Genomic DNA, 26555 nt, shown 5'->3' on the forward strand with positions numbered 1-26555 from the left:
CTTTGTAAGTTTGCAGATCTTATACACGCACAAACAGCAACATAACACACTAAAGGAAAAGAAAACATGAAAATGCATCACATGACCCCTTTAATACATGAATACAAATGTAATACAACTATTATTAAAAACATGATATATACACTCACAGAACATTTGAGTTTATCGTGGATTGAGAATTCTGGAAGGGGTGTGTGTGTGTGTGTGTGTGTGTGTGTGTGTAAATACAGCATTTGGTAAATAAACAGAATTTTATTAAGTTTAGTGACACATTACTATGTTTACATGACTGGTAGGCTACTGTTGTTATTATTATTGCTTGACACAAATTTCACGATTTCAATGAACTTCTTGTGCTTTGAATCCGATCTTGATTCAATATCGATCCATTTGGATAAATTTTAGGTACAATAGATACTTATTAAAAAAAAAATTAAGAAAAAAACTCTCTCACCTAATGCTGTAAACATACAGAGAGCCCTGTCAGCTGGTATGATTATTAAATGTGAAAAATAACAACTCAAATATAATGTGGTTTTTATAATGTTATAATATTTTAATGTTTTAAAACTATTATAAATGTGTAATATAGTGCACATATTTAGCAAAATACTCCTCTCTATAGCTAATTCTTCTAGCCAACTAAGTGCTTTGGTCATTAAAAGGCTTTCCTGAGGTAAATGTAACGTTATGTGATATTGTTCTCCAGCTGTTTTATTGGCCTCTTTCCGAGGGTGAAAAACACTGATTGATAGATATTATCTATGAGGCATACACATTTTGGTAAGTTCTGTATCTTTCAACATACAGTACCTATTGTTCATTCGTGTTTATTTACTATTAACTAGTGGTAGAGTAAGAGATGATCGGTTCACGTGCCGCTTGAACTGAGGCGCTACAGCGATCTGTCACGTCACATTTACAAGCGGCAAAACGGTATTTATTGTTTGAATTTCGTAATAAAATTGGCAGAATCTGAGAGCTGAGAATCTGTTTCATCAAAAGTGCCCTGCTCTGTCTAGTCTGTCGGTCTCTACGTGAGAAAATGGATGTGTGGCGTGAGTGTGTGAAAAGATTTGATTGCGAGAGTTAGCAGCTCTGCACTCAAGCTTACATTGTTTGTTTCCAAAAGTGAGCTTGAACTTTCATAATTAAGAAAAATTTATATTTCATTAGTCTTTGTCTCCCTCTGCAGGTACAAACACAAACACATTCAGGCTCTATATTTTCTCTGTAACAAACTCCAAACTTTATGAGTTACTGTGTGTTTACACAAATAAAATGGTTAATCTATGAATCAGAAACTGTATTTGCTGTGAAATAAAAGGTGTTTCACTGCCGCCTCATCAGGTCTGTCAGAGGATCGCTGAAATCTAAATGAAGTCTTAATTTATAACAGTGAAGTCCCTGTATCTTCAGTCTCTGTTGATTCTGTTGACTGAGTCTCTGTAGTGGATCCTTATTCTCCATCAGATGATCATCAGAAGATCAGACTGGCATCTAATAACTAAAATAAAACACACAGTCACATATGCAGTATGAGATATTACATCTGTCACATCTGTCCATAAGAAAACTAACTAGATCATCTATATTAATTCATTCTCTAACATGATAATATATCTTCTATCTGATTTTCAAAGTCACTTCACAGAATCAAAAGCACATGAAAGGTCACTTTCACACACCGGACGGCTGATACAGAACCAGCAGAACTGATCATTACTCACTACACATTTAATATCAGTTAATAACAAACACCCCAAATCTCAGATCATCACACACATCAGGCGGACACACAGAAAAAGCGGCACAGAAAACAAAGTGTTATAAAATTTATAAAAAAATAATTAAATAGTTAAAAAAGAAATAAAACTAGAGAGGTCGAAAGTTTTTTCTTTCCTTTTTCTTTTCCAAAGAGCCAGAAAGAACAATGCTATCGTTAGCGTGTCAGGCAGGTTGTGTGTGTGTGTGTGTGTGTGTGTGTGTGTGTGTGTGTGTGTGTGTTTGTGTGTGTAATATCGTCCTCAAGAAGATGATGTTTGGAATATAATATAACACAGTGACGGCGAATAAGCATTAGCGTATCTGAGAGAAATGTACATTTACATTTACATTTATGCATTTGGCAGAAGCTTTTATCCAAAGCGACTTACATTGCATTATCCTATACATTTATACATAGTTATGTACAATCCCCTGGGATCGAACACACAACCTTGCGTTGATAACGCAATGCTCTTACCACTGAGCTACAGGAAAGCTAATGCAGCAGTGTTGATCTGCCAGTCTCTTCACAGGAAGATTACACACGGCGAAAGCCAATGGATTACACACGGCGAGACTCTGTTATTTTTGTGGTTTGCTTCACGATGTGAGTTCAGGACACTTTTACTTTATTGTCCCTTGTTGGCTGACATTTTATAATTTGGCTAGAACAATATGGAGCTAGGCCGATATGTTTAGTCTTCCGCTTCTTGGTTCTCGCGCCGCGCGTTTGGTTGCCATGACAATGGCGTAGTTTAGAGCGGCACAAGCTCGCGGCCATTTACACTGAACCAAAACAATATCAGAGTCATCTTTGATACTAGAGGCTGAGGAGGGTCAGACCCGTCATATTTTAAGTTTTCTTTTATGCAGCATTGTGTCTTTACACAGAACTTTGAGCAGACACAGAGCCGCTTTAGAGCCGCCTTAACTCGGCGGTGTAAAGATGCCTATAGAGACAGTTAAAGCGGAAAAGCGGAAAATAACATTAATATTATTTCCACAATCAGACACAACAGTATGAGCAGAATTAAACACAAATTACAGTTTAAAGTTCAGAGACCTACAGAAACTGAAGCTGAATTTAAGATTTCACACACACACACACGCACATGCACACACACACACACACACACACGGTATCTCGTGAACACCTTTACACAATCACACATTAAAAAGTGGTATAAACAATATTTTAAATTCTGAATACAGTTTTGTCAGTGTGTTAATGTCGACCCGAGAAGCGATTGCTCTTTCTTTAGAACGTTAACTAGTCGCAAGTTTGAGGTAAAATGCATTTCGGTTGTCGGTGTCAAAACACTATAAGCTGTGATACAAATATTAAATAATGTTATGTCATATTTTTACTCCCACACTGAATGTTTGCTTCAATCCAGAGGAGTGTTGTGTATAGGGTAAATTTAGTGTAGGTTGTATTGTACAGCTGTGGGATTTGTATAGGGTGTAAATTTTGTATAGAAGATGTGTAGATTTTTGGTACGGCGTGTGGATTTTGTAAGAGGTAAAGGAATTTCACTGTTAATTAAAGCTGCAAGCAGCGATGAAAGGGCCCTCGCACCCATGCCACCGCCACCCGGTGGCTTTAGGAAGATAGAGCACTGTGGGTAATGTGCATTTAAGTAGGTAATGTGTTATCACTCATAAGTGTTGCTAGCATGTTTTAGCATGTTTCTAGCATGTTTAGAACTCAATGGCATATTAAATATGTCGCTAGTAATGCATCACAGTGTAAAACGTGTCACTTCCTGTCGACAGTAGGTGGCGCTATTACTTGAACTTAACATTGTCATGTAGTTCAGGGCAGGACTCTTATCAAATGTGTGAAGTTTGGGGCAGATTGGACATTGCCATCTTCAGTAACAACAACTTCCTGTTTCATTGCATTAGCATGCTTTAGCACTTAGCTAAGAATTGATAGCATGTTTTAACATGTTTCTAACATGTATATAACTCAGTGGCATATTTAATATGTTGCTAGTACTGCATCACACTGTTAAACATGTCACTTCCTGTTGCCAGTAGTTGGCGCTATTACTATAACTGAAAAGTGTCATGTAGATGTGTTCAGGGCAGGACTCTTATCAAACGTCTGAAGTTTGGGGCAGATTGGAATTTGCCTTCTTGAGTAACAACAACTTCCTGTTTCATTGCATTAGCGTGCTTTAGCATTTAGCTAAGAATTGCTAGCATGTTTTAACAGGTTTCTAACATGTTTATAACTCAATGGCATATTAAATATGTTGCTAGTACTGCATCACAGTGTTAAACATGTCACTTCCTGTTGCCAGTAGATGGCGCTATTACTATAACTGAATATTCTCATGTAGATGTGTTCAGGGCAGGACTCTTATCAAACGTGTGAAGTTTGGGGCAGATTGGACATTCAATGCCTGAGTTACAGCAAATTCCTATTTAATTGCAGTAATAGCATGCTTTAGCACCTAGCTAATGTTTGCTAGCATGTTTTAGCATGTTTCTAGTATGTTGTTAGCATGTTTAACACTTGCTGGCACTTTTTTATATGTTATAATGAGTCCAAAACAGTGTTAAACATGTCACTTCCTGTTGCCAGCAGGTGGCGCTATGACTGTAACTGAATTTGAGCATGGTCATGTGTTCAGGACAGAACTCTTATCAAACGTGTGAAGTTTGGGGCAGATTTGACATTGTTTGCCTGAGTTACAGCAACTTCCTGTTTCATGGCGAAACATTAAAATTTGTCAGGCCACCGAGGACACGCCCTTCGACGAAAACTCAAGATCTTCGCAATTTAACGTCGCAAAGGCCTTAAGATTACACTCACCAAATTTGAAGATGATCAGATTAAAACTGTAGGAGGAGTTTGTTAAAGTACGAGGCCTGAAAATGGCAAAAACTGCACAAAAATCAGAGAGGAAGTTCAAAATGGCTGACTTCCTGTTGTGTTTAGGGCTATGCTCCAAGATACTTTTTTGTAGGTATTGACATAGTACATGTATGTACCGAATTTCGTACATGTACGTGAAACGTAGCGGGAGACGCACTCCGTTGAACCTTTATAGGTGGCGCTATCGAGCGATTTTACCCCGCCCAATTCCGAAATGCATATCAGATGTCAATTTTCGCCAGTTCTGACACATACGCAGTTCTGACACATATGCGTGAGTTTTCGAATATGTTTAGGCCCTCAAAAGTACACTAAAGTTACACTAAAGGCACCGACCGGGGTGGCGGTGCCACCGGCTTGGGCCCTCCATCGCTGCTTGCAGCTATATTTTATATATATATATATATATATATATATAAAAAGCCGCCACCCCGTTGCCTTTCGGGTTCCTGTGCACGACGGGCAATAACGTAACCCCGCTTTGACTGTCAAGAACAGTGTTGGTCAAGTTACTTGGAAATAGTAATTAGTTACTGATTACTGATTACTTCTCCAAGAAAGTAATCCAGTTACTTTACTGATTACTTATTTTCAAAAGTAATTAGTTACTTTACTAGTTACTTTACTTCAAAAACATGATGCACGACCTGAATACGCTATAAAAGCAGACCTTTCAGCCTAATTATATTCTTTCTGCATATTCCATCATCTAAAATTGAATCAAATTAAACATTCTCTTTTTTAAAACTTGTTTAATTAGTTTCAATATTTTAACTTTATGCACATTGCATCAACCAAAAAATGTAATTAAATGCAACAGTCTCAGACTTGAAGAAAAATGTTGAACATTTAACCAATTTCTGCAGAGTCCACCATATTAACGAAATACACAAAGTCCTTCTTCTGTTAACTTATATTTCTGCATATTCCAGCATATAAAATGCAAATATTTTTTTGTAAAATCCTCTATTCGAATAGATTCAAATAAAATACAGCAATAAAACAATTAAAATGAAAGTCTCTCAGACGTAGAAAGCCTTTCTTTAAAGTGAATTTCGTTTTGTATAAATTGTATCTTAATTTTAATAAATATTGCATCAACCAATTGCATGTATTTAATAAATAAAAAGCAAATATAGCAGACAATATAATAACCGTGACATTGAGGCGGTAGCGCGCCGCGTTCACTTGCATTGCATTGTTAAAAGCCTTTCTTTAAAGTGAATTTCGTTTTGTATAAATTCAATTCTTTTTGTATCTTATTTTAATAAATGTTTCATCAACCATTTGCATGTATTTAACAAATACAAGGCAAATATAGCAGACAATAACCGTGACATGGAGGAGCCGGCGCGCCGCGTTCACTTTCACTTTCATTGTTAACTAGAGCGCGCACCTCATAAATGAATGAAACTCAGCGTAGGCCGATGTCTCATGATACATTAGCATTAAATATCTTTGCTGCATCCTTTCTAGAACAGACAAGGGCTTTCTCGCGGCTCGCATCAGCATTTACGGATGATGAGTTTTGTGATGCGGTTGCGGATTAAATAAATAATACCCCATTCGCGCAGCTCTATCGATAACAACATTGAACACTAGGCTACACAAATAGTATTTTTTTATTTTATTTAGGCGATTAATTTTCCATAGTGACATAGGAGGTGCCGGATCCAATAAAAAAAGGTTCCGTATCCAACATCGGGCGTGTTCCGGCTCAAATTAAGCCACGACTCACGAGACAGTCTAACGAAACAAAATCACAGTAACGCAGTAACGCAGCCTCCTTACGGGGAAGTAACAGTAATCTAATTACTGTTTTTGCAATTGTAATCCCTTACTTTACTCGTTACTTAAAAAAAGTAATGGGATTACAGTAACGCGTTACTTCTAACGCGTTACTGCCCATCACTGGTCAAGAAGAAGTCTGCTTTAGAGCTTGCATCAGTGTGGGTTGTGCAAAAAGGCGCATCGAGGGCATATTTTTTGCCAGATTTTATTAAAGGTTTAAATAGATCAAAACAGAAATATTTTGAATCTTGAATCTTATAACAGTAACAGAAAATAATAGACAAGTGATGCTTTGGATGAACATTATATAAAACATAATTTTCGCTTATATAAAATATAAAATTATAACAGCTTTTGACAGTGCATCACGAGCTCAGCTTCTTGTTGGTCTTTTTACCAGAACAGAAGCAGCTTCTGATTCGCTCATTGCACATAAAAAATCACCTCTTTAGAATATTTTTTTGCTGCAGAGGTGCTTTTCTATAGCGAGCAACTTCTATGTTGGGCCATCTATTGGTGGTTTAGTGTTCCGTTTAAAACTATCACTCTTTCCAATGATTATTAATTACCTTATATTTAAAACAATCTCATAAGTTAGTGTTAATTAAAATTTTAAGGAAAACAAATATATTGATCTGAAATAAAGCTAATTATGTTTAAATTAATTCAGGTAAAATTAGCAAACATATCTCAAGGTCTTTTAGTATTTTTATTAATTTAATTAATAAACTAATTATATAGCTACACTATTACCAATGCACTACAAATATACTGTTCTATGGTTCTATGCCTTTACTTTATTAATACAACTTATTAAAAAAATACGTTTTTGTAACAAAATATGTTATTTATCTGATTCATCCAACCCTATACTGCCCTCTTTTACTAATACTATATGATATTTCATTGTTTTCATGTCTTGCCCTCAAACATATCTGTTTAATCTGCTTATTTTTAAGTTACACATAATACATTGATTGAAAAAGAAACTCAAACTTTTTGTTAATGGTAATATTATTTGATACAGAAAGAAATAAGTGAGACTGTGGGAGTGAGGGAGTGAGGGGAGGGTAATGACAGACAGAGGGAGACAGAGACAGAAAACTTTTGAAACTAAAAAATAGCATCCTAACTTTGACAGAAAGTAGTCTTTGATCATGTTTAAATATACATAAAAATGCAGCATTGAATTAATTGAAATTAGTGTACTTTAAAACACTTGTTTAAAGGAAAAAACACATTTATACATAGTATAAAACACTAGATGGCACAGTATACCTATTTTTAATAGAGTCTTTCTGCTCCCCGAACCCCCCCCCCCCCCCCACACACACACACACACACACACAGAGAGAATGGCAGGGGGAACTCTGTCAGAGAGAGGCAGAGAGAGACAAAACCACATTCAAACCAAAATATCTGACTTCCTGTTGGTCAGAGCTAATGACTGTAAATTAGAAAGTTGTCCGGCTCGATGTGCACAATATACATACCAATTTTTGTGACTGTAGGTAAAACTAATCCCCCCACTTTTGTCAAAAGTAACACACTTCCTGCTGCCAGTTGGTGGCGCTATAACTTTGACTCACATTAGTTACATCCATGTGATCGCCCTCTTACAACAAACACACTGCTGAAGTTTCATCAAGATCAATTAATGTATGAAGACGTTATAACACATCGTGTTTCTCTTTTCTCGCCATAATTTCGTTTCCTCGCCCCGGCCAAACCGTTCGAGATATCAAAAATCCGTCCGCAATTTAGAATCCTCAATGTCTTGACTTCATGCTGACCGAGTTTGGTTGCGATTGGATGAATTTTATAGGAGGAGTGTTTCAAATTCCAGGGGCATGCGTTTTCATACAACCCATAATAGCCGACTTCCTGTTGGACTGGCGTAAAACTTAGAGCACGAAAGTTGTTCGGCCCAATGAGATCTATATGTGTACCGAGTTTCATACTAATTCATGCAAGCGTGTTTGATATATGGACCAAGTTTTTGGACCCCGTTCAAGGGGGCGCTGTTGAGCCCCTCTGCCACGCCCGGGTACCAGCTTCAGCCCGGCCCTGATGGCCGCGGGTTCTGACCCATGTGCAAAGTTTCAAGAGTTTCCGAGCACGTTAAGGGACCCAAAAGCCCCCAAAACCTTGAAAAACAAGAATAAAATGCAATCTCACTGAAGAGTGAAACCCCCCACCCCACACACACACACACAGAGACGCAGAGACAGAGAGAGAGAGGGGGAGGAAATTCTTCAAAAATTCACATTCAAACCAAAATATCCGACTTCCTGTTGGTCGGAGCTAATGACTGTAAATAAGAAAGTTGTCCAGCTCGAGGAAAAGAATATATGTACAGATTTTGTTACTGTAGGTAAAACTAATACCCCATTTTTGACTAAAGGTGGCGCTACTGAGCCCCTTACCACACCCTTTTCTGAAACTTTGCACATGTCTAGTACCTAATAAATGTGATATGCATGTTGAGTTTCATGCAATTTGAAGCATGTTAAGAGCCTCAAATGCATCCAAAAAGAATAGAAAAGTTTAAAGCGTTGCCATGGCGACAGTATTAAAGATATCAATAATCCTTTCACAGGTCTACATCTGTCGTGTGTTTACATTATACAGATGAAGTTTGAAGCAAATCGGGTAAAAATAAGAGGGTGATTTCAACGCATTTTGAAAGTGACACACTTCCTGCTTCCAGTTGGTGGCGCTATAACTTTGAGTCACAATAGTCACATCCATGTGATCGGCCTCTTACAGCGAACACACTGCTGAAGTTTCATCAAGATCAGTTAATGTATGCAGAAGTTATAACACACTCCCTGTTTTCATTATTCGCCATAAATCCGTTTCCTTGCCACGGCCAAACCGTTCGAGATATCAAAAATCCCCTGGCAATTTTTCATCCTCAATGTCTTGACTTCATGCACACCTTGTTTTGTGAGGATTGGTTGAATTGTCTAGGAGGAGCATTTTAAATTCCATTGCATGCGTTTTTCAAACTACCCCAAATAGCCGACTTCCTGTTGGGCTGGGGTAAAAAGTCAGAGCATGAAGGATATATGAACCGATGAGATCTATAAGTGTATCGAGTTTCATATTATTCCATGCAAGCGTGTTTGATTTATGGACCAAGTTTTCGGACCGCGTTCCAGGGGGCGCTGTCGAGCCTCCCTGCCACGCCCGGGTACCAGCTTCAGTCCGGCCCTGATGGCCTCGGGTTCTGACATTTTTGCAAAGTTTCAAGAGTTTTTGAGCCCGTTAAGACCCCCAAAAGTGCCAAAAAGTTAGTAAAATAATAATAATATAGAAGAAGAAGAAGAAGAAGAAGAAAGAATAATCCTAAGGAAAACAATAGGGCCTTCGCCTTTTCAAGGCTTCGGCCCTAAAAATAATCCTAAGGAAAACAATAAGGCCTTCACCTTTTCAAGGTTTGGGCCCTAATAATCCTTAGAAGAACAATAGGGCCTTCGCCCTTTCAGGGCTTGGGCCCTAATAACAATAATCCTAAGGAAAACAAAAGGGCCTTCGCCTTTTCAAGGCTTGGGCCCTAATAATAATAATAACAAATAATCCTTAGAAGAACAATAGGGCTCTATAGGGCCTTTCAGGGCTTGTCCCTAATAATAATTAACAGAGCAATTCCACTAGTGTCCTTGCACCATCGGTGCTCGGGCCCTAATTAATGATGTCAAGTACAACGTATGCAGTATTGTATTGCTATTCAACTGCAGTGATTTGCCATAGAGCTGCTGCACATCTAATGCTGGGCTGTCCCATTCATTGAGTAGCCTAGTTAATTTTGAGATGGTTCATCTTAATGTGTTGACCCTCTAGAGTTTATTTCTATTGTTCATGTTCTTTTCTCTGATTGAGCTCCTGACACTGACAGCAATGTCTTGTTTGGCTCAGAAATGGGTTGAATACTGTTCATGTGTGTTTTCTTTAGTCTGTTGGCTATTTAGATGTTTTCCTGGCACACGTCACTTACACACTTTGCACTGACTGCGGAGTCTTGTGTAGACTGTTTACATATGTGTGTCCATTTGATGTACTGGTACACACACACACACACACACACACACACACACACACACACACACACACACACACACCCTTTACTTTTATTTCTAGCGAGTAAAACAGCCATTTGAACTTTAAATTTACCTGCTAACACACACATTCTACCCTCCTTCTCCTTGCTTTCAGAGACAGAAGTCTCAAAACTCCTCCTTTCCAATCGCCCTACTACCTGTCCGCTTGATCCTATTCCCACTAACCTACTTCAAGCTATTTCGTCCTCTGTTATACCCGCACTCACATACATCATGAACACCTCTCTTCACACTGGTATGTTTCCCACAGCATTTAAGTAGGCTCGGGTAACCCCACTGCTTAAGAAACCCACTCTAAATCCAGCACATCTAGAAAATTACAGACCGGTATCCCTTCTTCCATTCGTCGCAAAAACACTTGAACGATTTGTTTTCAACCAGATCTCCACCTTTCTTACGCAGAACAACCTCTTGGACAACAATCAGTCTGGCTTCAAAAGCGGACACTCAACTGAGACTGCTCTGCTCTCAGTAATTGAAGCTCTGAGAATGGCAAGAGCAGCTTCCAAGTCCTCAGTTCTCATCCTGCTAGATCTGTCTGCTGCCTTTGACACAGTTAACCACCAGATCCTCCTGTCAATCCTAAAGATGAAGGGCATCTCGGGAACTGCACTCCTGTGGTTCAAGTCTTATCTCTCGGGTAGGTCCTTTAGAGTGTCGTGGAGGGGTGAGGTGTCTAAGACCCAACATCTAGCTACTGGTGTGCCTCAGGGCACAGTGCTTGGACCACTTCTCTTCTCCATCTACATGACATCACTACCCACTGAGCACAGACACGTCCAAACGACGTCATTACAACGTCTTTGTCGAACGTTCAGAAGACGTCCACTGAGTAGCCAGAATGAAAGTTTTTGCAACGTCTTTTTTAGACGTCTCTTTGACGTTCAATGTTGACGTCCAAGTGACATAAAAAGTGAACGTTCAAAAGACGTCCAATTAAGAGTCAGCTTGAACGTCTTTTCTAGACGTCTTTTGAACGTTAACTATGAACGTCCAAGTGACATAAAAAGTGAACGTTCAGAAGACGTCCAGTGAGTAGCCAGAATGAAAGTTTTTGCAACGTCTTTTTTAGACGTCTTTTTGACGTTCACTGTTTACGTCCAAGTGACATAAAACGTAAACGTTCAAAAGACGTCCACTGAAGAGCCAGAACGAACGTCTTTTTTAGACGTCTTTTCAACGTTAACTATGGACGTCCAAGTGACATAAAAAGTGAACGTTCAGAAGACGTCCACTGAGGAGCCAGAATGAAAGTTTTTGCAACGTCTTTTTTAGACGTCTTTTTGACGTTCACTGTTTACGTCCAAGTGACATAAAACGTGAACGTTCGAAAGACGTCCACTGAAGAGCCAGAACAAACGTCTTTTCAACGTTAACTGTGGACGTCCAAGTGACATAAAAAGTGAATGTTCAGAAGACGTCCACTGAGGAGCCAGAATGAACGTTTTTGCAACGTCTTTTTAACGTTCACTATTGACGTACACATTGAACTTTTTAAATTATCATTATTGACGTCCAACATCTTTACAGGGTTCTAAATAAAAAAGTCATTTCAATGTCACCTACAGATGTCTAGAGGGCATTCACACAATTTGACACATTTCTTGATTTCAGATGTCACAAATCAACTGTATTATTTTTATTGTTAATGAGGCCTGTCTTATCCTCTAACCCTATTATCTTTATTAAACCATGTTTTGGTCATCAGACCTTCATCAGTTTACAAGGTTGGATGACCACATGGTATACAATAAAACTCACTCGAGTCATAGTGAAAGCAGTGCGCACCTACTGCTTTAAAATTGTAAATAAATGACCCATCACCGCCCCTGATATGCAAATACATTTTAGTATCCTTATTGGAAATAAATGACATCTGATCTATTAAAAAGGACAAAAATATAAATAAATAGTTTGAAATGCCAATATTTTATTTTTTTACATCTTTAATGATTTTAAAAAAAAAATCTGAACAGGCTGATTACTAAAACAAATTTGAAACAATGAACAAAAAGCAAGTGAAAAAAATATATAGAATTTTCCCTTAACTACACAAAATTTCACCACCCCTGTATGCCCTCCCCCTCCCATTCTTCTCAGCGCTGAACAGGCTGATAAATAAATACAATTAATTTAATTATTTAAACGGCAAGTGAACAAAAAAATTATAATAATATCCCCTAAATTATAGAATATTTAAACCCCTGTGTGCCCTCCCCCTCCCTGGCGCATGCTTTAGGTGGTCTGCGGCATGGAGCTTGATTGTAGCCTCAGTCGCATTTGCATCCCATTTCAAGACAGCCACTGCAAGAGTTGAACAAAAACAAAAAAATATATACATTTTTATATATATATAGAAAACCAGTGTTACATTTCAATGACTTCACATACAATATTTTTTTATGTGAAAACAACCAGCTGAGAAGTTCCTTATTCCTCCTGTCAAATATCAACTAAGTGGCAATACTGCACAGAACCATGGTGACTGGTGTGGTATATGGCAGCATACACCTGACTGAAGATTGGTTCTGTAAACTCGCTTCGCTGTATGTTAGGAAGGTGTAAGACTGCAATATTTTTGCTAAGACTGACACTAGAATATGTTGAGGTAGTGAAAACAAGTGAGTTAGTGTTAAACTTAAATGACGTGGGAAACTGCTGTGTACCTGTAATTGCTTCAAATGTTTTGGTTGATTCTAGAGGCAGTTTTTGCTTCTTCCCCTTCATGTTAAAACTCGACATTAGCCGGTTGGTGAAGAGCCTGAGGAAACAAATTCACCATTTAGAAATGACACGTGTGTGGTAATCTACAGGAACTGTAGCATGGGTGAGTGCCAAGAGTAGACTAAAGAAATGTGATTCTGTTTAATCGATTCCAGAAAACAACAGAGTTGACCATTTTATAGCTCCAATTAGAGCCCTGCATTTCAGCCCGAGCCCGACGGGCCCCGACTTATTTACGCCCCTAGGGCCGGGCTTCGGGCCAATTTTCACGTCATAGTTCACACGCGGGCCGGGCCTCGGGCCTGTTTTAGGCTTATCCTTCTTTTTATAGCCTATTTTTGACATGTATTAAAATTAAATATGAGAAGTTGACGATGGAAAAACAAACATAGAAAGACGTTTTAAACCTATCACACTGACATATGACTGACACATGACAGTCTGCTCGCGCTCGCGCACACACACACACACGCACGCACACAGGTTTCCCGGCGGCGCGACCCAAGATTTGCGCGACCAGCTCGCTGTTTTTAGTGTCCCCGCCAGCAGCAGAAGTATAGCGAGCGTGACTTCAGCGCAGCTGGAATAGTTCAAGAAAAAAGTACGACTGGATTAAAACCTTCCACTGTGGATGCTTTGATTTTTCTTCACGATGCTCTGTAACTGTTCTTAGCCGTGTTAGGGGGCTGTCTTGTTGGCTTTCGTTTGAAAACGACTTTATTTTCATCAGTCTGTTGGAAACTATTGGAAATAAGAATGGCCATGTTCTGTAGTGAAGACTTGATTTTTGAGGTAAGATAATGTGCATGTTTGTTTTTAATTTAATGCCATTTATTTGATTTGTTTAGAGGCTATAGCTCATTTCGTTTGCGAGCGCTGTTGCGACTGTGAGCAGCAGAGCAGTTTGCCTCAGCTTTTAAAAAATGATAATAAACGTTTAAACTATAACTGTCTATGTGTGATATGCTTAAGGTGTTTTATGGATTTTATTGTAGCCAAGTAAAGTGTTGATTTGAGAGGCTAAATGGATCAAACATGTTTAACTCGCTGTCGGCTGCTTGGTCGTCAATAAAAAAACAAAAAGAAACCGAACATTTGTCTAAATTAACTTAATAAAGAAATGAAAAGAAACATAACTAACAAAACGGAACTATTTTAATGGCTGCAAATAGTTAGTTTGCCCTAGACCAGGCTACATGTAGCCTATATAAAAAATTAAAAAAAAAAAAAAAAAAAAACGGGCTCGGGTCGGTCTCGGGCTGATAATTCTGATGAGCTGTCGGACACGGGCCGGGCTAGGGCCTGAGCGTCTCGGGCCAGGGCCGGGCTAGGGCCTAGATTTGAGGCCCGTGCAGGGCTCTAGCTCCAATGACATACTTTCCTGTCCTTGCACTTGTGAAATCCCCTCCTCTTTATACCTTACACATCAAGTTTCTTTGAGGACTCATGATTGCATTTCAGATAATTAATAAGCATTTAATCTCCTCCATTGTCTCCAGCTGCACTATATGGGCGGATGACAGAGGCAACTTACATTTGTTTAACTTTTTTTTATGAAATATGAAAATGGCAGTCAATGCAGTTTTCTGGAGCTTTTTCTATTTTTCCACAGCTTTCTTGTTTCGGACAGTGGTCTAGTGAATAAAGTGTATAGTATAAGTTGGTTAAGATGCGTCACATCCTCCGTCGACCAGCAAACTGTGACAATAAATGTAACGCGTTTTGTGTTCTGCGTGTAACATGTTCCTATATGTAGGGATCTTGTTAAAAATACCCGTCTAAAATTTTATGTATTCCATCTCTCAGATCTCTCCCTCCAATTCTGCTGAGTTGAAGCACATTTAAAGGAACACTCCGACTTTTGGGGACATTAGCCTATTCAACTTATCCCCCAGAGTTAGATAAGTCCATACATACCTTTAGCACTGCTACTTGGGCGGAGTGATAACCGCAGCACATGAGACGCGCCGTGGTGAGGAGCAGAGTTCGTTCAGAGCGCGTCTCAGGTGCTGCGGTTATCACTCCGCCCAAGTAGCAGTGCTTCGCCTTCAGAGAATATAGTTCCCAGTATTTATACGGTTAAAATATGTCTGTGTCTCATGTGACTGTTTTTTGTACACTCTGTGACTATACAAATCACAACATGTAAATAGGAAAGAGTTATTTTGTCACTTATTTGGATTAGTATGCTAACTGCAACCATTTACATCCAGTCTTTGTGCTAAGCTAGGCTAGCGGTGGGTGCGTCAAACAGACTTATAGCACGCACGGAGATGAAAAAGGTATGTATGGACTTATCTAACTCTGGGGGATAAGGTGAATAGGCTAAAGTCCCAAAAAGTCAGAGTGTTCCTTTAAAGAGAGGGTGTAACATTCCTGACATGTTAGAAAAACAATAACCTATAACAAGTTCTGACTTATATACCACAGAATAATATTTATAAATTAAATGGTGCATACAATTATACCACTTCTAGATTGTGCATACCAGGGAGTCAAAGGCATCTTTATCTTTGAGGCGTTCCTCCTCTCTTTTAAACTCATCCATCGTTTCTAGCTGCTCGATGTGGGCAGACGACAGGAGAGGCTCGCTTCTCCCCAGCCTTCTCACCTCGAGGTGGATGTCAACTAGCTTTGTCAAAACTTTTTTTTGAAATTCTGAAAACAAAAAGTACCACATATGTAAAAGTCTACATGTCGGTTTAAACTGCTGACAAGAAGCCAATTAGAAAATTTTTGCTACTGTTATCCTTAAACAGATGTTCAAAGTTAGACCTGCTAATGCTGTATGTCCTGTTCAATTCATTTTTATAGTTTTTGATACCAGCTCTAACACTTCAGTACTTACTTGCCATGGACATTGGAAATCGTAGGTCCCTACAAGGCCCTGTACTGGCTTCATGTGCAGAGGATTGCTCTGAGAAAGACCTCCCAGAGGATCTTTGGATGGGCGTGTCATAATCTGAAAGACGAAATGTGTCTATTACATTATTGTTCGTAAATAATATGGATATTGCTCTTGTAGCAAGTTGTGTGCCTCTGCTGTACTCAGCAGTCAGTGCAAAAAGACCAATATACTTTTAGCCATGATGATACTTGATAGAGAATAAATTAAGGTCAACCATGAAGCTAAGAATCTTAAAACCAGTTGTTAAAAATATGCACTATGACATGGCTGCTACTTTAGAACATTTACACTCTTGCCACAGTGAATTGCATTCGGAGGAATACCTTCTTTAGACAAATCGCTGTGCCTGGACTGCTTGTGTCCCATCTGGTGGCTCTGCCTGGACCCGTGGCTCTGATAATTGAATTTTAAACAATATTACTAACAGTCAATAAATTTTGTTGTGGTTTATAGTGAAAACGGTAATTGTCCCATCCCTATTCCGGAGTGTTAACAACTTAGGGTTAACTAATAATTGTTGCAAACTGGTACTACCAACAAGATTAGTGCATTCCTGGAACTGGGCCTTAATGTATTTGAGATTCATAATAGTGGTTTCAATACTGACCAAAATAATTGTTATTGATTTTTTACATAATCGAGCAGCCCTAGTTTGTGCTCAAACCAAACTAGTTCCTAGTACAATTGATTTCGTTTGAGAAACAACATACGATAAAGGTTTTCTGCTTCAACATAAACTTACCTCTTTTTCTGTCTTTATTGCTTCAACCTAAAAAAGAGATGAAGAATATTTCAAATTCTACAACTATTTTATATACAGAAATATACAGATCAGGGGCCGTATTAAAAAAAAAAATCTTATGACTAAAAATGTGCCAATTTAGGATAAACTCTTAAAATTAATGGCCATATCAGTCCAACATTTAAGACTTTTTCTAAGAGTATTTCAGCACATCTTAGCTAAGAGGACACACAGTTAATTCTCATACTGTATTTTCAGAAACTTTGGGAATATTTATTCTCTCCCCAAATTCGTCACTAATAAAACACAATAAAAAAATAATTTAATGGGTAAGATTTTGTTTATGATATAAATGTTTTGCCATTTTATTAAAGTTTTCACATATAAGTCAAACAAAATTAAAATTTTAACAATAGTTCAAGCATAATCTTTCTTTGTAAAAATATACGTTTTATCATCATACATATTTCAAAGGATTTGAATTGGAACAAACACTAACATCAGTTATAATTCAACATAAAGTTACCTACTTTATTTTTGACAAAATACTATATATTTAGTCTAGTTTACAGTAAAAAATTTATAATCTATCCAAAACTATTTGTCTATTTTTGACAAATATGTTTAACGTTAGACAATTTTCGTTTACTAGTTTTGGATAGATTATAATTTTTTTTAGAGCATATAACGTTACATTTTAATTTGCAGTTATACGTTGCTTACAAATACATATAAAATCACGACATTTAAATATATAAACACCTATTTGCGGTTTTTCAGACATTATTTCATATAGCGATTAGAACAATTTAGCACATAACGTTACATAAGAATAACTTACTATTCACAGCTGGATCCAATTCTCCTCAAAGTGAAAATAATCCACTTCTGAGGTCGATTTTTCCAAGATTAACATTCTTATATCGTCACAAGACGACATAAAGTACATAAATCTGATTAAATTTGATATGTTTTATCGAGCTGATGTGGACATTGACAGGTTTTCATGGATTGCCTCAGAACATTTGCTTGAAAAGCGCGTGCTCTTCACGTGTTCACATATTAACGTTAGGCCTACAATTAACGTTAGCAGATGAGAGAACGATAGACATCTCTCTTTTTATACAGATTACATAAACAGAAAATATTTATATTAGTTTTGAATTCGATCATTTAAAAATAGACACTTATATTATAAAGATATATGCCTCTGTTTGCTGAGTTTTGTTTAAGATTAGACACGTGCTCCAGAAAAAAAATTAACGGAGGGTCAGAATTATGTTTAAGCACAAAGTTTTGTTTCGATAAATTTGTAATTTTTTCTCACATTTCTTAAGTCTGTAACTTATGCAACGCCGGCGCGTTTGTCGACCCCGCGCAAAATGCCTACGTTTTAAGAAGTATTTCAAGGTATTAAGAGGCGTGACTTAATTCACTTCATCTGATGTCAACTGAATAACATATCAAATTAATGTTTATTTTTTTTTGTACCTACCTGATTTTGTTCAATAAAAGCAGAGTCTCTGGATATCACCGTGTCTGCAGCCTCGCTTGATACCTTTCAGGTGACGTTGCGGTGTGGCGTATATCGTGGCGATTCTTCTTCTTTGTTTTTTTTTCCTCTAACGGTTGTCGCAAAATGGTCGCAAACTATATGGTCGCAAACTGTTTTAGTCAGTGCGCCCTATGAGTGCGCCACGCGGCGCCACGATGCCACCGTGCCACCCCCAGTTTATGAATGATCATGCTTATGCTATTGTTATTATTATGAAGAAAAAAATAATTTTCATAATAATATTTTCTTAATATATTTATATATATACAGTTTTATATATTTTACAGGTCAAAAGTTTTAGATCGGTAAAAAAAATTATGTTTTTAAAATAAGTCTTTTCTGCTCACCAAGGCTGCATTTATTTTATAAAAAAAAACAATAAATAAAAAAAGCATCATTGTCACTTCAATGTCACATGATCCTTCAGAAATCATTATAATATGCTGATGAATGCTCAAAAAACATTCATTATTATTTTCAATGTTGAAAACAGTTGTGTACAATTTTTTTTTCAAAATTCTTTGATGAATAGAAAGTTCAAAAGAACAGCATTTATGTAAAATATTTTCTAACATTATAAATGTCTTTACTGTAACGTTTGATCAGTTTAACATCCTTGATGAATAGGGTTAGGTAGCCTTCCAAACGGTTTGTAGCATGAACCTGAGCCACTGCCGCCCGCTATCATATTTATTGCACAACACTGCTGATCAGGTGCAGAGTTTGCAGTGTGTCCTAACCAAAATCGTGATGGTTTCCTCTTTCTGCATACCCTACCCCTTCCTCTATTCCTGCCACATTCTCATAACTTCTTTCTTATTATCGATTATAGCTTCCTACTTGCTGTAACTTTCTGTATAATTTTGTTGTATTTTGTGCTAGGGTTAACAACCCTAACCCTAAATTTTCCTCTTGATAAGGAGGCATAACAATGCTCTGTTGATCAGGTACCTGCAACTATTACATAAACCAGTATTCATGTTTCCTCTATTATATTGTTCCTGACACATTCTCATAACTTCTTTCATTATTATAGATTTAGCTTCTGATTTACCTACTTTGCAGTATATTTAAATATTTTTAAGTAGGATGGTTACCCTAACCCTAACCCTATCTCACACATATTTGCTATATTTGTTCATCCGTAAAGGATTCAGTGTCCTCCAGGACATAACTGCAGTATATGTGCTAAATCAACATTGAATTAGGAGTTTTTACAAAAACAAAAATACACATATGATCCCACTCCAACATTTTCAATATAAATCTGTAATATTTTAGGCCCTTTGTGGGCTCAACCATATGTGCAAGGTTGTAATTCTACTGAATTGTTTTTAATGCTGGAAATGTGCATGCACTGAATGTGCAAGTTGAGCACACATTCTTCCAAAATAAATATATTTCAGAAATTTCACAGTTTCCATTTCTTAATCCATATAAATTAAAGAAATTGTAAATAATTGATTCATTCCACAGACGTCCACAAGAGTCCCTAGTCAGACTTTCAGATTTTGAACCCATTTTGCATGTCCTCAGACGTTCATGGGGGATCCTAGTCAGACGTTCAGATTTTGAACATGTTTTGCACGTCCACAGCCGTCAAGAGTCCCCAGTCAAAATATTGATCCAGTTTTGCACGTCCACAGACGTCCAAAAGAGTCCCTAGTCATACGTTCAGATTTTGAACCTGTTTTGCACGTCCACAGACGTCCAAAAAAGTCCCTAAAGTCAGACGTTCAGATATTGAACCATTTTCGCACGTCCACAGACGTCCAAAAGAGTCCCTAGTCAGACGTTCAGATATTGAACCAGTTTTGCACGTCCACAGACGTCCAAAAGAGTCCCTAGTCAGACGTTCAGATATTGAACCAGTTTCACACGTCCACAGACGTCCAAAAGTGTCCCTAGTCAGACGTTCAGATATTGAACCAGTTTTGCACGTCCACAGACGTCGAAAAGAGTCCCTAGTCAGATGTTCAGATATTGAACCAGTTTCGCACGTCCACAGACGTCCAAAAGAGTCCATAGTCAGACGTTCAGATATTGAACCAGTTTCGCACGTCCACAGACGTCCATAGGGGGGTCCTAAATAGACGTTCAGATATTGAACCAGTTTCGCACGTCCACAGACGTCCAAAAAAGTCCCTAGTCAGACGTTCAGATATTTAACCAGTTTCGCACGTCCACAGACGTCCAAAAGAGTCCCTAGTTAGACGTTCAGATATTGAACCAGTTTTGCACGTCCACAGACGTCCATAGGGGGGTCCTAAATAGACGTTCAGATATTGAACCAGTTTCGCACGTCCACAGACGTCCAAAAAAGTCCCTAGTCAGACGTTCAGATATTTAACCAGTTTCGCACGTCCACAGACGTCCAAAAGAGTCCCTAGTCAGACGTTCAGATTTTGAACCTGTTTTGCACGTCCACAGACGTCCAAAAAAGTCCCTAAAGTCAGACGTTCAGATATTGAACCATTTTCGCACGTCCACAGACGTCGAAAAGAGTCCCTAGTTAGACGTTCAGATATTGAACCAGTTTTGCACGTCCACAGACGTCCAAAAGTGTCCCTAGTCAGACGTTCAGATATTGAACCAGTTTCGCACGTCCACAGATGTCCAAAAGAGTCCCTAGTCAGACGTTCAAATATTGAACCAGTTTCGCACGTCCACAGACGTCCAAAAGTGTCCCTAGTCAGATGTTCAGATATTGAACCAGTTTCGCACGTCCACAGACGTCCAAAAGAGTCCCTAGTCAGATGTTCAGATATTAAACCAGTTTCGCACGTCCACAGACGTCCATAGGGGGTCCTAGTTAGACGTTCAGATATTGAACCAGTTTCGCACGTCCACAGACGTCCAAAAGTTTCCCTAGTCAGACGTTCAGATATTGAACCAGTTTCGCACGTCCACAGACGTCCATAGGGGGTCCTAGTTAGACGTTCAGATATTGAACCAGTTTCGCACGTCCACAGACGTCCAAAAGTGTCCCTAGTCAGACGTTCAGATATTAAACCAGTTTCGCACGTCCACAGACGTCCAAAAGAGTCCCTAGTCAGATGTTCAGATATTAAACCAGTTTCGCACGTCCACAGACGTCTATAGGGGGTCCTAGTCAGATGTTCAGATATTGAACCAGTTTCGCACGTCCACAGACGTCCAAAAGAGTCCCTAGTCAGATGTTCAGATATTAAACCAGTTTCGCACGTCCACAGACGTCTATAGGGGGTCCTAGTCAGATGTTCAGATATTAAACCAGTTTTGCACGTCCACAGACGTCCATAGGGGGTCCTAGTTAGACGTTCAGATATTGAACCAGTTTCGCACGTCCACAGACGTCCAAAAGTGTCCCTAGTCAGACGTTCAGATATTGAACCAGTTTCGCACGTCCACAGACGTCCAAAAGTGTCCCTAGTCAGACGTTCAGATATTAAACCAGTTTCGCACGTCCACAGACGTCCATAGGGGGTCCTAGTTAGACGTTCAGATATTGAACCAGTTTCGCACGTCCACAGACGTCCATAGGGGGTCCTAGTCAGACGTTCAGTTTTTGAACTTGTTTTGAACGTCCACAGACGTCCATAGGGGGTCCTAGTCAGACGTTCAAATTTTGAACCTGTTTTGCACGTCCACAGGACGTACAAAAGTGGTTCTGAACTGACGGACGTTATACGGAGATGATCTGAACGTCAAACAGACGTCGCGTGTTTGCTGGGTAGGATCTGTGATTCAGAAACATGGCTTTTCCTATCACTGCTACACTGATGACACACAACTCTACCTCTCATTCCAGCCGGATGATCCGACGGTAGCCGCTCGCATCTCAGCCTGCCTGACAGACATTTCTGGCTGGATGAAGGACCACCACCTTCAACTAAACCTTGCGAAGACAGAGCTACTTGTAATCCCGGCTAACCCAGCACTTCATCACAACTTCACCATTCAGCTAGGCTCGTCATACATAACTCCATCAAGATCAGCCAGGAACCTTGGAGTTGTAATTGATGACCAATTGATCTTCACAGACAACATTGCTAGCACTGCCCGGTCATGCAGATTTGCCTTGTACAACATCAGAAGGATCAGGCCTTTCCTATCAGAGCATGCTACACAACTCCTTGTTTAGGCGCTTGTTATATCCAGACTGCACTATTGTAATGCTCTCCTGGCTGGTCTCCCAGCTTGCACTGTCCAACCTCTGCAACTGATCCAGAATGCTGCAGCTAGAGTGGTCTTCAACGAGCCGAAGAGAGCACACGTCACTCATCTCCTCACAAAATTGCACTGGTTGCCGGTTGCCGCTCGCATCAAATTCAAGTCACTGACGGTTGCCTACAGAACAACCACTGGCACTGCTCCCTTGTACCTTAACTAGTGTCCTACTGCTAGTTTAATTGCTTCTATTGTTCTCAATTGTAAGTCGCTTTGGATAAAAGCGTCTGCTAAATGAATAAATGTAAATGTAAATGAAAATATAATGATGAAAATTGTTAAAAACTATTCTTACAATAGTATCTTCAGTTTATAATGTGGATCATCCCTCAGATCCTTCATCAGCTTCACTCCTGAGTCTCCTAGATTATTCTCAAGCAGACTCAGTGTTCTCAGGTGTGAGGGGTTTGATCTCAGAGCTGAAGCCAGAGCAGCACAACCTTCCTCTGTGACACCACAATCCCTCAACCTGTAGAGAACAGTGACACACATTAAGCCCATATCCAGAGATAAACATTACACTTACAAAATAACATAATGCTGTAAATATTACATCATTAGTTCATGTTGTTAAATTACATCAGTTAGGATTAAATATACAGTTTGTACAGTATGAAAATAATCATTATTTCTATGGAAAGTCCCCATAAATTAAAAATTAAAAATTAAACATTTAATTGTATGTAAGTACAATGACAATAAAGGAATCAATCAATCAAAAAAAAAAAAACATGGAAACCTAACGTGTGTGTGTGTGTGTGTCTGTGTGTGTGTGCTTAATGTATCTGTAAACATTTTAAGGAACTTGTGTGTGTGTTAGGACAGGGAGAAAAATGTAATTCACCAAACTATCGCAATATTTTGAATAGATTTGTTTTTAGATAGATAGATTTTTTATTTGTCCTCGAGAGGAAATTTGTTTCCACCATAGATGCGTACATAATACAAACACACATAGCACATTGAGAACATGTCTATATAAACATATACAAAAAACAAGAGAGCATACCTGACGTACCTGATAGTCTTTGTTGACAGCGTTTGTAAACCCCTAAAGTGTGCTGGTTGAAATTGAGATTTTGATCCAAAATAATGCCAAGATATTTGAATAATTCAATAACAAATATTTTTTAACAGCCACTTGTGGCCACCTAGTGGCGAAACAATGATTTACTGATTTACTCTATTGTGACCGTAGACACGGACCGTAGACCGTGTTTATTCCAGAATCGATATTGATTTAAATTAAAATGCTTTATTTTTGTCCTTGCTTATAGACGAGGTTGACAGAAGTTAGCCACTCTTGTTCCACAGAGGATGAAATGTGTCGTTATCTATGAGTGTCATAATATCCATTTCAAGTGGACGTGTGGAAGCGACGTGAGACTGAATGCACTGAAAAGCCCTCGCGCTGCTCATGTGCTGAGAGAGAGATACGACAGTAGAGCTGCACGATTCATCTTTATAATACTGTGATCTCCATTCACACACACACACACACACACACACACACACACACACACACACACACACGATCTTCTTCACATTCCTCTGTCTATTAAACCTTTGACAAAATCATATCACAACATTCACAAAAGGTATTTTAAACCTCATAATAGAATCATTATTTCTGTAATACAATAGTTCAAATGATCATAGAAGTACTGGGATAAAAGTATAAAGTTCAGATATAAACACTGATGTCTACGGTCACAATAGAGTAAATCAGTAAATCATTGTTTCGCCACTAGGTGGCCACAAGTGGCTGTTAAAAAATATTTGTTATTGAATTATTTACTCAAGATGGTAGTTCTGTATGATGCTTCTCAAATAAAACTCAGAAATGTGATGAATTGTTTTTGTATATATGACTCCTCTAATTCATCATGTACAGTCTGTATAAGTGTATGATGTAACTTTTCCACATAGATGTAAAAATAAATCGTAATACATTGCAATATCGAATCGCAATATTGTAGAAACACAATTCCTTAAAAATCGCAGAGAGAGAGAGAGCGCGAGAGAGAGAGAGAGAGAGAGAGAGAGAGAGAGAGAGAGAGAGAGAGAGAGAGAGAGAGAATGTAAGTCTGTTTGTGTGTGTGTGAGTGAGTGAGTGAGTGAGTGAGGCTCTACTGTATCCGGCCTCACTCTACACCACACACGGGTCAGGGGTCAGAGGTCAGATGTCTGCTGTACGCGGATGATCTGTCCCTGCTGGAACAATACTGTCACGACTGGGCCCTGACAGTCAATCTGGACAAAACCAGAGTCTCGGTGTTCCAGAAGAAGGCCAGATCTCAGGCACACAAACACCAGTTCCTGTATAAAGGCCTGCAGCACAGCACTAGCTGTGTCTGTCTGTGTGTGTGTGTGTGTGTGTGTGTGTGTGTGTGTGTGTGTGTGTGTGTGTGTGTGTGTGTGTGTGTTTGTTTGTGTGTGTGTGTGTGGGGGGGGGGGGGGTCAGGTCCTTCAGGACGCTTCGGTCTGGCTGTTAACACACTCAGGGCTTTTTATGCTATAAAGTCACGATGCGGTCACTTAAAATTACCCATTAAAACCTAGATAAAATTATAGAATTGAATAATAAAACCAATTATTTTATACGGATGTGAAATTTGGGGTCCACTGCTAAATTAAAAAAATTGGGATAAAACATCAGTAGAAAAACTACAATTGGAAATTGGCAACAATATTCTAGGGGTTCACAGGAACACGTCCAGTGCCGCTGCAGGGCTGAGCTAGGCCTGTACCCGCTGAACATCGAGATCCAGAAGAGATGTGTTCAGTTCTGGCATCACCTCCATCAGGCTGATCCAGAGTCAGTCCAACATAAAGCCCTCCTCACCAATGAAAGCTCAGCAGAACCTCATCCTCTGTGTGTGTGTGTGTGTGTGTGTGTGTGTGTGTGTGTGTGTGTGTGTGTGTGTGTGTGTGTGTGTGTGTGTGTGTGTGTGTGTGTGTGTGTGATCTACAGCACATAGAGGATGAGGAACACTTTCTGCTCTTCTGCTCTAAATATACCAATATAAGAGAAACTTTTCTGCCCAGATTTAAAACCTTGATCCCATCATTCTCTGAACTGAGTGACAAAATGAAAAAATGTCCTTCTTACTCGGAGAAGATGATAGTACAGCTGCACTAGCGGCTAAATATGTGTTAGCTATTCACAACGCCAGAGACGGTTAACTCTAGAGTGACCCACTGTATTTATCTATTTATTAAGATGGATTGTGTTGATATATATTTACTATGCTACATATGACATGAGAGAGAGAGAGAGAGAGAGAGAGAGAGAGAGAGAGAGAGAGAGAGTGTTTAATGTATTTGTAAACATTTTAGGAACTCTTAATATTAATGTAATTAATGTCAAATAAAGGCTGTATTAAAGCACTAATGTAAAGTGAGAACTATTTACGGTTAATACGTTTTTAACAAAGCATTATCTAACTCTTTACATAAGAGCTAAGTAAACAATAACACTTTGTTAATTACAGTGACAGTGAATGAAGAACTCACTATTTGTATATAGTGTCTTAATATATTAACTACAGCTTTGTTACGTGGATCTATATATATTGAACTGCTGAGTGTATTCATATTTTGTTATTTGAGTTCGTAGGTGGAGTTAGTGGGTTTTCCCTGATTTGCGGAATGAGTGACGTCATGGGAATTCCTGCACTTAAGCCGGCCTGGTCGCTCTCTCTCTGCTTCTCCTGTTCCTCATTCTCCGCCTCCGTTCCTGATTATTGTCAGCTGGTGTGGTTCGCCTGATGGCGAGAACGCTCATCGTCTCGTGTCGCCTCTCCATGCTGAAGACTTCAATTATTGTGATCTGAGTTTATTTTTTT

The 26555-nt window shown here is 38.8% G+C and overlaps 1 protein-coding gene across 2 annotated transcripts in view; it reads right to left on the reverse strand.

Annotated features, from left to right (window-relative positions):
* Positions 1-74: 74 nt before the first annotated feature.
* LOC306997723 (NLR family CARD domain-containing protein 3-like) overlaps positions 75-26555 on the reverse strand; it is a 42752-nt gene continuing 16271 nt past the window's right edge. The window contains exons 9-15 of one of the 2 annotated variants that reach the window (XM_079611141.1): positions 23003-23176; positions 16944-16970; positions 16525-16594; positions 16142-16255; positions 15782-15951; positions 13236-13330; positions 12481-12873 (exon numbers count right to left, since the gene is read on the reverse strand). In XM_079611141.1, coding sequence (XP_079467267.1) covers positions 16958-16970; positions 23003-23176 — 187 coding nt within the window. In that variant the 3' untranslated portion in view covers positions 12481-12873; positions 13236-13330; positions 15782-15951; ... (1 more) ...; positions 16525-16594; positions 16944-16957. Of the gene's footprint in view, positions 1508-12480; positions 12874-13235; positions 13331-15781; positions 15952-16141; positions 16256-16524; positions 16595-16943; positions 16971-23002; positions 23177-26555 lie in introns of those variants that run through there. The other variant, XM_079611142.1, reaches the window with a different exon arrangement.

Source organism: Phoxinus phoxinus (genome assembly GCF_949152265.1).
Source record: "Phoxinus phoxinus genome assembly, chromosome: 4".
NCBI lineage: Eukaryota > Metazoa > Chordata > Actinopteri > Cypriniformes > Leuciscidae > Phoxinus > Phoxinus phoxinus.